At 39.4% G+C, this 12,883-nt stretch overlaps 1 protein-coding gene across 4 annotated transcripts in view; it reads right to left on the reverse strand.

Annotated features, from left to right (window-relative positions):
* Positions 1–12,883, reverse strand: part of dock7 (dedicator of cytokinesis 7) — a 31,822-nt gene that overhangs the window by 11,895 nt on the left and 7,044 nt on the right. For 2 of the 4 annotated variants that reach the window (XM_022232097.2, XM_022232094.2), the window contains 17 exons: positions 12,646–12,870; positions 11,890–12,285; positions 11,648–11,741; positions 11,191–11,353; positions 10,817–10,934; positions 10,136–10,348; positions 9,364–9,465; positions 8,673–8,723; positions 5,878–5,964; positions 5,053–5,269; positions 4,364–4,531; positions 2,567–2,859; positions 2,071–2,166; positions 1,459–1,599; positions 1,143–1,256; positions 626–936; positions 143–461 (listed from right to left, as the gene is read on the reverse strand). In XM_022232097.2, coding sequence (XP_022087789.2) covers positions 143–461; positions 626–936; positions 1,143–1,256; positions 1,459–1,599; positions 2,071–2,166; positions 2,567–2,859; positions 4,364–4,531; positions 5,053–5,269; positions 5,878–5,964; positions 8,673–8,723; positions 9,364–9,465; positions 10,136–10,348; positions 10,817–10,934; positions 11,191–11,353; positions 11,648–11,741; positions 11,890–12,285; positions 12,646–12,870 — 3,108 coding nt within the window. The remainder of the gene's footprint in view (positions 1–142; positions 462–625; positions 937–1,142; positions 1,257–1,458; positions 1,600–2,070; positions 2,167–2,566; positions 2,860–4,363; positions 4,532–5,052; positions 5,270–5,877; positions 5,965–8,672; positions 8,724–9,363; positions 9,466–10,135; positions 10,349–10,816; positions 10,935–11,190; positions 11,354–11,647; positions 11,742–11,889; positions 12,286–12,645; positions 12,871–12,883) is intronic. The other 2 variants (XM_022232095.2, XM_022232096.2) reach the window with 2 other exon arrangements.

Consider the following 12,883-nt stretch of genomic DNA (forward strand, 5'->3'; position numbering starts at 1 on the left):
AGAAAATGAAGGCATCTGTGCCATAATATCCATATTCTAAATGCCATTTGTGACAATGACAGCAAGAAAAGACCAGTGACAATTAAAACTCCAACACCAAATCCACTTTCTCTCTTCTTTTCTTCTCCTACTGCTATCATACCTGTAATGGAGTAGATTCCACTTTGGCATCAGATCGAGCGTACACACTGGTTCCCGCTATGGCCATAGCTACAGATTGATTGACTGGGTAACCATCTAACTCGGCATCATCGTATCCCATGGCAGCTGACGGCCGATTGGTAGAGCTAGCACTTGGACAGTTTAGCTGAGGGATAGCATCCATGACAATACCTAGGAGTGGAAGATAGAGAGCAGCCACTCTCATACGACAGTCGGCATCTAGGTAGCGTTTATCAGCGTCATGGGAACTGAGGAGATTGAAGACAGTATCAATAGCTTGACGATGTAGACTGCTGTTCCTGTGATAAGCAAATATAGAAATAAGATATCAGTCAGGAAATTCTGATAACAGTACGGGAGAAATTTGCATTTCAGTACAAGCTAACAAACATGCAAATGGTCCATGGTATATGCTACTAATTTCTCCAGTCACTGCAAGAATGTTATGATATGAAGCACTTACAGCGTTTGCAGTACGCAGGCCAAATCTGACAGAAGTAATCCGGTCAAAAAGTGTTGTTGACGGAACTCGGGTGTCAGTTGCATCATCTTGGATTTATTGATGATGGTAGGCAGAGAAGAAGCTAAGGACATCATTGAGGACATGCTACTGATAGATGGGGTGGGGGATGGGGGACGAGATGTCACATCAGATTGTAAGAAGGGCAGATTGAGAGTAACGTAATGTTCATGACTAACGATGATACGAAGGAACTCTAGCTTGAGTTGAGCCAAGCTGGTAGGGTCTGTCATGACTGTGATCTTGTTTGCAACCTGCGCAAAAATTCACAGAAATATACACACTGAATAAATATACCGTGTAAATCACAAATTCACGGAAAATAATGATTGTAGTGATCATGCACAAATTCAGGGAGGAACAAAACACATTTTCTTTCCAAGATTCCTTCAAACATTTCTCATTTTTACATCAAATTGTTCACTACTCAACTACAATTACTGCAATCTAATTTGCATACCTCTCTGCAGTAGTTCCTAATGAGTGCAAAGACATATCCTCTGTCCATTAGTGAGAGGAGATCTTGCAGGAAAAAAGCCAGGCTAGCATTGAGTAGCTGCATGGCACGTACATCCTGAAAAGGGACAAGAAAATGTACATTCAATTAGATAACAGGTGTCATTTAGGGACAGCAGGTCCTTGATCAATGGTTGACTTCCAGTTAACAAACTTCAGGCAAGTATACTGCATAAGATCTTTTACAATAAAAACTTCAACTTTTCACAATCATTCTCAACATTAAATCTGCACTTGGACTGAGATAACTGTATTCTTACCTTGTTATATCTGGCAACAATATCTGTGGTCACAATGGTAACGATGTTACTGATATCCTGACAGTAGGCTTCAGGGAACCGAGTCTTCCTAGGTGAATCCAATCGGTCATTTTCAGCGAGAAACTGTGCCATACTTTTTACCTGAAAATAAAATAAGAATCCCCAACATTACGCTGTCTTGAAAGCCTTTTCTATCTGTACGAACTGTTAACCCAAAACAAAAATTATCGTTCGTTGCTATGGCATTAAGGTTACCTCTAACAGTTCTCAATCCTTCACCTGTTAGGAGGACTGAGTACTGTCAGGGTTTATGAACACGCCTTAACGCAAAAAAACAAATTCTGAGAAAATTATGAAAGTATAATAGGATGTTATCATGTTCAACTGAAAGTGAATCCATAATATTTATTAAATCCAAAACAAATAACACTACAGAGCAATTTTTTCCCAAAGCGCAAGCCATTTAGTTTGTTGAAATTCATTCTGACAGGGATGTTTTGTTCAATATTCTGGCTGGTAGAGACTCAATGATTGGATATTTATCTTCAACACTGCCATGTCAGGTACACTGTTCTGTGCTCTTGTAGTTCATGGTAACTGAATTAGACTTACCATGAGTTCAAAGAAGAACCAAGCATGATTGAGGACTTTCTCTTTAGCTGAGCCATTAGAGACAACTAACAACAGGGCAATCTCCTCATGAACCAACTATACAAGACAGAAGAAGAAACCATACATCATTCTAAACAAGCTTATGGCATATCATCAATTACATGAAAATTGGAGGACGGTATACAATATGATAAACTTTGTCAATTTCGTTTGCCCAATGGATGCTGTACACAGAGGTAAGGTTGATACTTACTATAATACCACAGTCCCTCAGTACCCATTAGTCATGCATAAACACACATCGGTTTAATCACTTAAAGATGAGAATTTCTTGGACATGTTCCATACAAAACATGCATCAGTGGTCACATGCAGAGCATATGCTAGGAGGGAACCACTCTTTGGTAAGTACTGCCCTCTCTTGTTCACAAATGGCATCCTTTCACACCCATTCCCTGGTTCCCATTACTCTCAATCCTTACATATTTGTATTTACCTTCTTTGGAGGCACACGATTACCAAGCCCCATCACTGGCACATTACCCATTCCGGTGTTACCAAGGAGACTAGACCGACTGAAGGAGTGTGCATTGTACCGCTCGCTACCGAACCGTCCATGAATCATGCCTTCTAATTCATCATCGGGTGAACCAGGCCCTGATAGGCTGGAGCTACTGGTGCTTGAGAACAATGATGAACGCTGATTGACTGTGAAGCTATTGGAACGAGCGACGGTACCGTAGTTGCCTAGCAGTCGGAATTTATATGGTGGGGTTTGTGGCGAGATGTCTGCAACGTAACAAAGTAAAAAAAGCCTCAAACTAGGAAAAATAAAAGTGAGTTTAACCAGACTTTTGGGGCGTTCCCAAAAGACTTGGATCTACCAAATTAGGCCTATAGGTATAGTCACCTGTCATCAGAGGACATGAGCAACTACCGCCGCCAACAAAATACAGTCTACGCACGACTTCTTACCAAAACAAACATTCTTTTGGACTGCAAGAATGAATGAATTTGCAACAATGCAGACCTTGCCACATATGTCTAATGTCTGTGAAGGTTATTTTCTATGAGTAATGAACCTAAACCTATTTCACTTCAAGAATTTATTTTTCAAACTGAGTCATAATCTCGAGGAACATGTACCATGGATTAAGAAATCGATGCAATGCCTTCAACATTAATGAGTAGTTTACTTGTATGACAGTGATCCAAACATAATAAATTTCACATCAACATGATGGAATACATGTATGTGCACTTGGATAGCTGGAAAAGATTACTGGGAGGGGCTAAAATTGGATGTGGGAGGAAGACATGAAGAGACACAAGCTCCATGGAGTTGCTAAACAGCAAGTAAAGACTCTGTCAAAAGTCAATGCACAGTACAAGATGCAAGATAACCTTGGTAAGCAGAATTACGATGGACAAATCAGATGTAGCTACTCCATAAAGTCATGATTTTAGAACACACCAACTATCTGCTCTACCGGAGAATGTACTAACAAGACAAGGCAATCTCGAGGACATCACAAACAGTGCCACACAGTAAGAAACACAGATGAAAAGATTCACATGTTCTATGTACAACTACGCACGTATTTTACTGGCACAAATGTGTACAGTGACGTGATAACAGGTGGAACTTCCCTGGTACCCATCAATTCTAACAAACAAAAAACAGTCTGAACTCAGGAGAACCAGCTAAGAATCATCTTTACAATGATGGAGACTACATGTATGGCATCCTCAAGCAACCATGCAGAGATGGAATACACAAATAAGACAGATACAAACAGTGGGAAGTACATGTAATGAACATTGGTTAAGTTTCACCTCGACCCAAATGGAGAATAAATTAATTAATTTGTTAGTATCAAAGAATTTCCCACTGCACAAAAAAACCATTTTGACGTATTTCTTTTTAACACTTACCACATTTGGAGGACATCCATAGAAAGCAGTGTTAGGAAAAGCACAATGAAAAATTCACATCAAAAACAGTAAGATCACCACAATTTCCACTGAAAAATTTTCCGGTTTGACCCATTTCTGCTGAGCAGTTTTGAGCAAATGTTAATTGCCAAAATACAGCAAACAATCATTTGGATAAGCATTTTAGGCACAATTCTTCATAATCATTAGTCACTGTTAAGTTCTGAAAATAACCTTAGAGGAAAAGTAGACATGTTCTAAAATTTGACTATGCAGCTAAAATTGTTGCAAAAAGTTCTGGACACACCTTGAATCCAAACAGACTTTTCAAATCCAAACTTTGAGATTTCTCACTGACCTTGGACAATAGTTTCATCATCGGTATCTGGGGGCCTGAAGTAAAATTGGATGAAGGAACAGAGAAGGGAATTCCGACCATGACTGTCTTGACCCTTGTCTAGAAGGATGTGGATACGGTCCACTATCTCAGCAATAGTATCAAAACAAAGCTGTCCAACATGGTCAACTTTGGAGAGAAAAAAACCCAAAAGAATCCATGGGTTATAATCTGAAACAAAGTCGGAAGTCCTGACTTAAACCAGTTCGTGCCACAGGCAAATGTAAGAACAAATGGAATTTGACGTCACAAAAACTTTGCAGCAATATTTCACTTGAGCTAAAACAAGCTAAACTTTTGTAATACAAATATTTGATTCCAAATTCTAGGTTACAAAAGCACATTTGTGTTCACTGTTGTGCCAAGAGTGAAATGGCCCGAAGCCCCATTATTCTTAGGACTGCAGAATAACCAGTTAACGTAGGATTTTCTTACCCACAAAAGCTGCCTGGAATGGGTTTTTACCCATAAACTCTTCAAATTACAATTGCACTTTGACCCAATCAAGCACGACGCATTAATACATCAACCACGGAAATGAAAAAAGAATTCTGAAATGAGTGAACACATCTTCCATGGAACAAGTAATGAAAATTATGATTGTTTACACCTCATCCAGCGTCAAGTGGTTAAAGGAAGAGCCTTCTTACCGATCTGGCCACCAATGATGGGTGGTCGAACAATCATCAGGATAAGTTTGTCCAGAATGATGGGCAGGAACTTGACCAAGGGTTCAGCCACAGCATTGTTTAGCTCCATGATGCTCTTCACGAGCTTGGCCTTCATGTCTTGCTCACCGATGCTTCGAGGAATCTTACCCTCCTCTACATTGTGGCAACGACTCAGGAACTTGTCCACATATTCATCCTAGGAATGATGAACCATAAGAACAAATCCTCCATCAGTAAACAGACTGGTAGCATGCAAGGGGTTAGTGAATACCAACAGCTTGAGCTCAGTCAATCAGTCAATCGGTAATCAATGCTGTTCAAGCTACCAATACATGGCACAATCATTTAAATAACACTATAAAAAAATAGTCCAGATATTCTTGAGGGTGGTGAAGCAATGGTCAAAGAGTGGGCTGGAAAAAAAATGTGTGTTTGGGAGGCATTTTCAGGGATTCAATAGTCAAGAGGCAAACCTAAATATTAAATTTAAGACATATTTTGGTCTTTTTCAGGATAGCGCAAAAAGTGGGTACACCTCAAAACTGGTTGAGGGTGCAGGATAAGATTCAACAGCAGAGCTATGGAAAGTAAAACATGCAAAGTTACTTTTATCACAACCCGAGTTCACTCTCAGACTGTCGCTTTACAAAGTTTCACATGAAAGTGGCTTGAAAGAATTACTCAAAACAGCCAGGAAATGTGAATCTATGTTCCATTTGAATTAGTATCAGATCTCACCATTAAACCAAACTATCACTCCAGTCAATGAACAATCACTCGATACCCCATTAAAGAGTGAGCTACCTGTGCATGGATGGAGGAAACTGCCTTGATTTCCACAGTAAACAGTGGTTTGTGACCATCAACCCATCGCATTGTAGGCAGCTGCACCTGTGAAAAAAACAATAGTTAACATACATCATAGCAAACTATGCCCAGACTTATTTTTTCTGAATTAAAAACTTCAACTAACCACAAAATCTACGGAAAGACATGCAGTTTCAGAATTTTAAACAGAGATGTCAAACAATGCTACTTTAATAGTGTAATACTCAAATATTGACATAGATTTACATAAGCGGATGAAACAAATCCCATTCTTTAACATATTTAAACAGTCATAAGTCCCACAGGAATTTTATTAGTTTCACTGCATCTAGTTCATAATAAACAAAGGAATTATACAAATCTCATCCATACGTAACTTGTAAAAACCCATATCCTAACATAACATAAATGAGAACAACAATTTCTTACTTGTAGTCTGCATGTTAGGTTGTCAGCTTTATTCTGCTTACCATATATGCTTAACATTTACAGGCAGTAAGACTGTACTTTGCCACGTTAAAATTAAATGATTATATGCCAAAACGTACTTAAATCAAATCAAGGTCGATGAAATGATGAATAAATTTAAGTAATCTGATGATCAAAGTGGATTACAAAAAAGGAGGAAACAAAACGCGCACAAAGAAACCAAAGGAAATCAAACGTCAAAACAAAACCAGGCTGTATGGACTAGACTGGTCCATTGTTTGTGATCTACTGCGATTGATTCTGAGATAGAAAAGTTTTGGAATCATGGTAAGTCACTCCAGGAGGAAATAAACTCAATGACTGTCACCAAATCTACAATGGAGACTTCTACAGCTGATGGACATGACAAGCAGTCACATTATACTGAGACACAAGAATCACAGTTTATTACATTAAAAGCATTATTTCTGATCGTAGGCAAAAATTCTTTCATTTGAATGCAATTAGGTATGAAAACAAATTTGAAAAGCTTCAGTGCACTTGTTTTATTGTCTTATGTGTTAGCCTCAGACTAAGTCCCCACATTTGACCTCCACCAGACTCAAAAGGAAATGGACACCACATCAAGAACTTCTACACATTCAAGCTGAAAATACCAGTAACTTGGATGTAATAGCTACAGTACAGTCGTGATTTAAACTAAGGCAGAAGGGTTGACACTCTTAATCCTTAAATCTGCACTTACACGTCACAACCACAACTAAACTGTGTCTGTAAGATTGTGTAGCACACAGAGAGATCAATCACTGCACATTATCAGTATAGGTTAAAAGAGGTCTATGACAATGCACATACATGTACACATGTTTGTGAATTCTACACTTTCCAATTCCTTCCGTTCTCCTTCTTCACAAACGTTAGAATAAAGAAGAGTGACAGTGTCATACACACAAACCAGTGTCATACACACGGCAATGCTTAGGTCATTCTCTTAATGTGCAGAGTACGACCACCAAGTAAAACAGGGACATCATAATGTTTCATTTAGAAGTAAGAACAGCAACCATGACTGTTGCCAATCATAAATCATTCTTAAACCGATAATTTAATAATTAAATAGAAATATAACTTTCTGCAATGGACATGTGTAAGGGAAAACCCCAAGGTTAAGGCACCCACTGAATTGGTGTACCCTTCCAGGTACTTCACTGTAAGGTGAAACCAACTTTTCCTTTCATCAGCGTCTACTTTACATGCATGCTTGAATAGACGGGATGCACTATTATCTTGTGTATGCATGCTCAGAAACCTGTGTAGTGCCCTCTAGAGATCATGCATCCAGCCAATGAGGCTACAGTAATGTGAAGTAGCACTCAACCAGAATGTATTAATGTGAAGACATGCATGTCGCTCTCATCAGCAAGATTTCAAACTGTCATCTCCTGTAATGGAATAGTTAAGCCTGCTCCGCTTCACCACTGCCAGGGCTTGGTAGGAGGGAGGGATGGAACAAATGGCTTAATTGAACAGAGGAGGATGTATATATAAGAGATAAGAAGGTCCAAGGGATGATAGGTCAGGGAAGAGTTTATGGCCGAGGTTGTTTCTGATTTTATAAAAATAGTTACGAGAAGCAAAACCCAGATGATGTAGTGAGGCCAAAAAAGTGATAAAATGCTAACTTGCATGAGATTGTTTCTTTTCCAATAAATGGTAGCATTTTCTGCAAATTAAAATGCAATGATTTCTGATGTAAATTGCGTTGGGCACCCTGACTCCCTGCACGAGCATGCCTGAATTATCACTGCACAGTCAGTCCAAACTGAAAAAAACCTGTTGTGATGAGGTTAAACAATTGAACAGAAATTTCACAAAACTAATGACATCCCTCAAAGCTCTACTGAAATAAAACACAGGAGTTTATAGTTGGGATTAAATATTTGTGAATGGTATATCCCATACAGAACTAACACAGGCACTGTACCTCAAAGCTCTCACCAGAAGTTCAAAAGAAGTTCTACTAGAAGTTCGCTAGAGAGGTACTAATTTTGGACAGCAACTCTATAAATTTTCTCAAGAACCTACAAATGCACCATTCTACAGATTTTCATTTTAAAAAGGATTTCTTCTGCATAACAACTAAGCAACAGGTAAACACATAGGACTCTACAGCCTCCCATGCCTGAGATGACATATTCCACAAATAGATGCTTACAAGCCTATGAGAAAAAACATTTAGTTTCAATCTAATGTGCAGGGTGACAGAAGTTTAAGATGTTAGTGATCAGGTTAACATGGCTGATACAAATATTGGAAGAAAATGAATCACAAACCAGCAATACCTGAGGAGTCCTGGTGCTGTCTGCCTTGGACAATGCACGTGACTTGAGTAACTACAAAATAAAAATTCCTCCCTGAGTATCAACGGTGACATTCCTAAAAAAAAACTTGGATTGCTTGCAGACAAGCACAAGACCTTTCGTTCCTGAAGTCTTAGCGATTTTTATAAGTATAAAGTTTTACTACAAAATGAAAATCCATGGGGAAAAAAGCTTGAACACCACATCATCAAAACTGGTCTGAGCTGCACATCTGTGGACTTACAGAAGCTGAAACAAATAAATCAAATTCAACCCAAATTCTGTCTTCAGCATTAATATGTAGACATGTCTTCAAAAATTTCATTGCAACTTCAGCACTGGAAGAGAACTGTATTATTATCCTTTATAAATATACTGTATTACAGACAGAGTAAATGTTAACAATTTATGACAGTGTCCTTGAAACATAAAAAACAAAATAGAAAAAACTTACACGAGATATGAGCACTTGGGAGTAAAAAGAGACAGGTTTTGAATACCAATGCCATTGACAAATGAATTCAAAATGATCAATAACCAACCACACATTGGGGCTCAACGAAATCAGACATCATTCAATTCTAACAATGTTTTTCACTCTAATTTGTTCATTCAATCACCCAGATGCACAGCAAATAAAATGAAATCACTGAAACTAATCCAATCATCTTACCTCTGGGCTGAGCATGGAATAACCCATGGGAGGCACGTCCATGGATACTGGCAAGCTGAAGTCACCTACTTGAAGTCTACCATCACGCATCATTGGAAACCACTAGAGATATAACAAGTGCAGTAGAACATTGTTAAAAGGTGTTACATCAATTGGTAAGGCACACCTGCTGGTCCTAGAAGTTACAGGTTCAAATCTCACACTGGGAATTTCTTTGTTCAAGTAAACATGACCAAGCACATTGAAATCAGATATCAAATGCTAATTAACATCTTGACACATGTACACAAGAAGAAAAACATTGTTTCGAAATTGAAAAGTTGACTTGGTCAAGGTTTTCATGTGTGTGTGATCAATTTCTATGAAACGACCCCAGTGGCTTACTCCTCGTTTTGACGTATCAAGTCACAGATATCTATTGACATTGACCCCAGTTCATTTACTAGTGTGGTTCACTTGATGATTTACAGAAAAAACCACATCTTCTCCAAGTGATCCACAATGTCATTCCCCAGGTTAGCAGCATTCCTACTGTTAGCACTTTCACTTGGGTCATGATCCCTGACCACAGGATGCACTCAGGAATGCCACTGCTTCTGAAAACTCTCCCATGGAAACATGTTGGTTACGTGGGAAGACTTTCAACAAAGAACAGGGTAGCTCAGTTGGTGATGAGCACGTAGTCTAGTAGAGGGAGATCTGAATACGACTATTCAACCCAAATTTAAAGACAATTTTAAAGGGAAAGGATATGGGTTAATGGCAGACTCACAGTGTATCCTATTGGAGTTTCCACTGGTGTTACATCTTGTTTACGTTGACAGCTGATGTGATAAAAAGTGAAGAGCAGATGATGGTAATCAGCCAAGTCAGCTGGTAACTTGATCTTAACCTCCTCGTAGAAATCAGGTGACTTGTTGTGATAGGTGACCGATGTATAAGCATGGTCAGAAAACTCAGGACAACTGGATTTACCCAGGATGCACTGTGGAGATTCAAAGGACTAATTAAACATTTGGCATTTATAAAAAGAACTCACTAAATGATTAATAAGCAGTGTACTTTATAATAGCAAACCCCTTTTGCAAAGACATCTTCCATCTTGTAACTTGTAATATTAAAGACACAGTTTTTTTCTCAGATTGGATTCTTTATGCTTCCCTGAACATTTCAGTTTTACTGTTTGTGCTATCCATTTGACTGATATTGGAGAGGCATGAAATGGCCATGTGAATGACATGTGGAAAGCACATGGCTGTATGCGGTAGATGGTAGCTATGCACTGGAATGTACATGTAGCAGACATAAGGTAGGCATGTGAAAGGCATGTGTAATAGACATGTGGTAGGTATGTAATATCACATAGAGGGCATGTGGTATGCATGTGATAGGCATGTGACAGTCACACGGAAACACCGCAGCAGACGAGTTTTTAGACAAGAACTTCCCATACCTTGAGAGCTGTGGAGGGATCCTCACCAGCCATAAACTGAACTTTGACAGCAATGTTCCTAGCTGAGCCTGATCGGTTTGAGTAGTTGAGAGAGTTGGGATAGACGTATAGCAGGTTGCTGTAACAACAACATGACTGTAGAAAGTTAGTAACTGGCTAATGCACAATGCAAAGATTGTCGTGTTCTATTTGAGGCTCACTGATTAAGATTATGTTAAATCATTCATTCTTCTTTTGACCTTCTCAAATTGCTTTTGTGTTGAGCAAGTAGCAACAAAGTTAGGCCACAATGCACGATCTTGACTTGGCTCACAGAGTTCATAGATCTGTCAGGGTTTATACAGGTGCCAATCATTAAGCCACGCCAATATTACCGATAGATGCTGTGAGGATGGTAAACATCTCTGGATGGGAATTCCTGGATTTCTCGGGTTGGTCTTGTCCTCATGTCTGGGTAAGGTTTGACCTGTTGGAGGTCAGGGGTCAAGCAGTAGGGTGGATTCTCAGGCATTGGGGAGATGTCAAGTTTCAGGGAACCTGAAAACGGAAAGCAACAAAAATGTTTTCGTTTGGATTTGAGGAAATGACTACTTGATCTTCATGTAACTTGTAGATCCATTCAAAATTTGGTGATAACATTAAGAAAGGAAAAACGTTTTATACAGCATTAATTCTCAACTGAAAACTGCTCAACTTCAAACAAAAACTTTTGAAACTGCTACATAAAGCTTTCAAGTTATACTGATCAACGTCAGATTTTAACTTTCAAGGCAACAGATATTAACATACTCGACTATAAACTGATACCGGGATGGATAGGAAACCACTCACCTGGGATACACTTGAGTCTTTTCAGAACTGATGTTGGTCGTTTCAAGTCAGCCAGAAACTTGTACAGGTCATCGTCTGATAACTTGTCTCCTTCCTATTAGAGATATAATAATATTCGCCTTGGAACAGGTGTAGGTGCCAGGTACATGCGCATATTAAATTATTTCAAACCAGGATGATACAAATGTTGTAAAAGGTTCATTGTGTATGAACTAATAGTGTGAGCAGAAGTAGAAACTTACTTGCTTGAAGAAGCTTGACACTGTAATTGTCACTGGATGGAACGATTCCAGATTCCCTGTTTCATCCTCTACCTTGTAGAAGCTCCGCCTTTCTGAACCATTCCTCTTCAGACTTGCTCCTCCGCCCCCTCCAGAGGGCCCACTGCTTGGCCCCACCTCTCCCCCTTTCCTCGGCAATGATCCATAGTTCTGGTCAGCTGGGACACTCTTCTTGCGGTTGAAATCTAGACTGTTTGACTTGGCTCTATCCATGTCAGCACTCTCAGGATTGGGATCAATGCTGTTTGCTCCATTGATGATGTTCAGAAGGTGGACGGCAGTCCAAGCAAAGGGCATGCGATAAGCTCCCAGCTTCTCACAGTAATAACGAGCATTTGCCTTTGCTTTCTCAATATGCTGCATTTTAAACAGACAGAATGAAAGAAAAATCAGCAGCTCATCCACTGATTCAAGTAAAGTTACTCACGAATTGAGTATTCAAACCATATTTAAAATCAAACCAGGAAACTAGAATGTTACACCACTCAGATTTAGGCTGCATCTGAATCTCTTGTCTAAAGCTAGGTCTAGGTCTTCGCTCCATTGGAATTGCGTGGAGATGTGTAGACAAAAGACCTAGCCGTAGCTCTGGAAGCCCGTTTCGGACACGGCCTTAGACTCAAAAGAAAGTGAATCAACCTTCAGACTCCCGCAAAGTCACTCAACAGCACTTGCAACTTTGTGACCGGATATCCAATACTCTACATTATCACCAACCTTTGGGTTATCCAGCTCTTTCATGTAAGGCTCAGCACTCTCGGAGATGTCACCCTGTTGAAGGACCTTCTCTAGTTTGATTACCAAGTAGACATCGTTGGTTGGATAGGTGATGGAGAAGATGGCATTGCGAGCTAAGGTGGAAGGATCTGGGTAGCCTAGGTGACTCTTAATCATTGTCTTCATGGCTTCCGTGTTCAGGTCAAAGAAAAAGTTCTCAGAAATCTACAGAGATCAA

Source organism: Acanthaster planci, linkage group LG12 (assembly GCF_054643075.1).
Source record: "Acanthaster planci isolate LZ-2023a linkage group LG12, COTS_SCS, whole genome shotgun sequence".
Taxonomy (NCBI): Eukaryota; Metazoa; Echinodermata; class Asteroidea; order Valvatida; family Acanthasteridae; genus Acanthaster; species Acanthaster planci.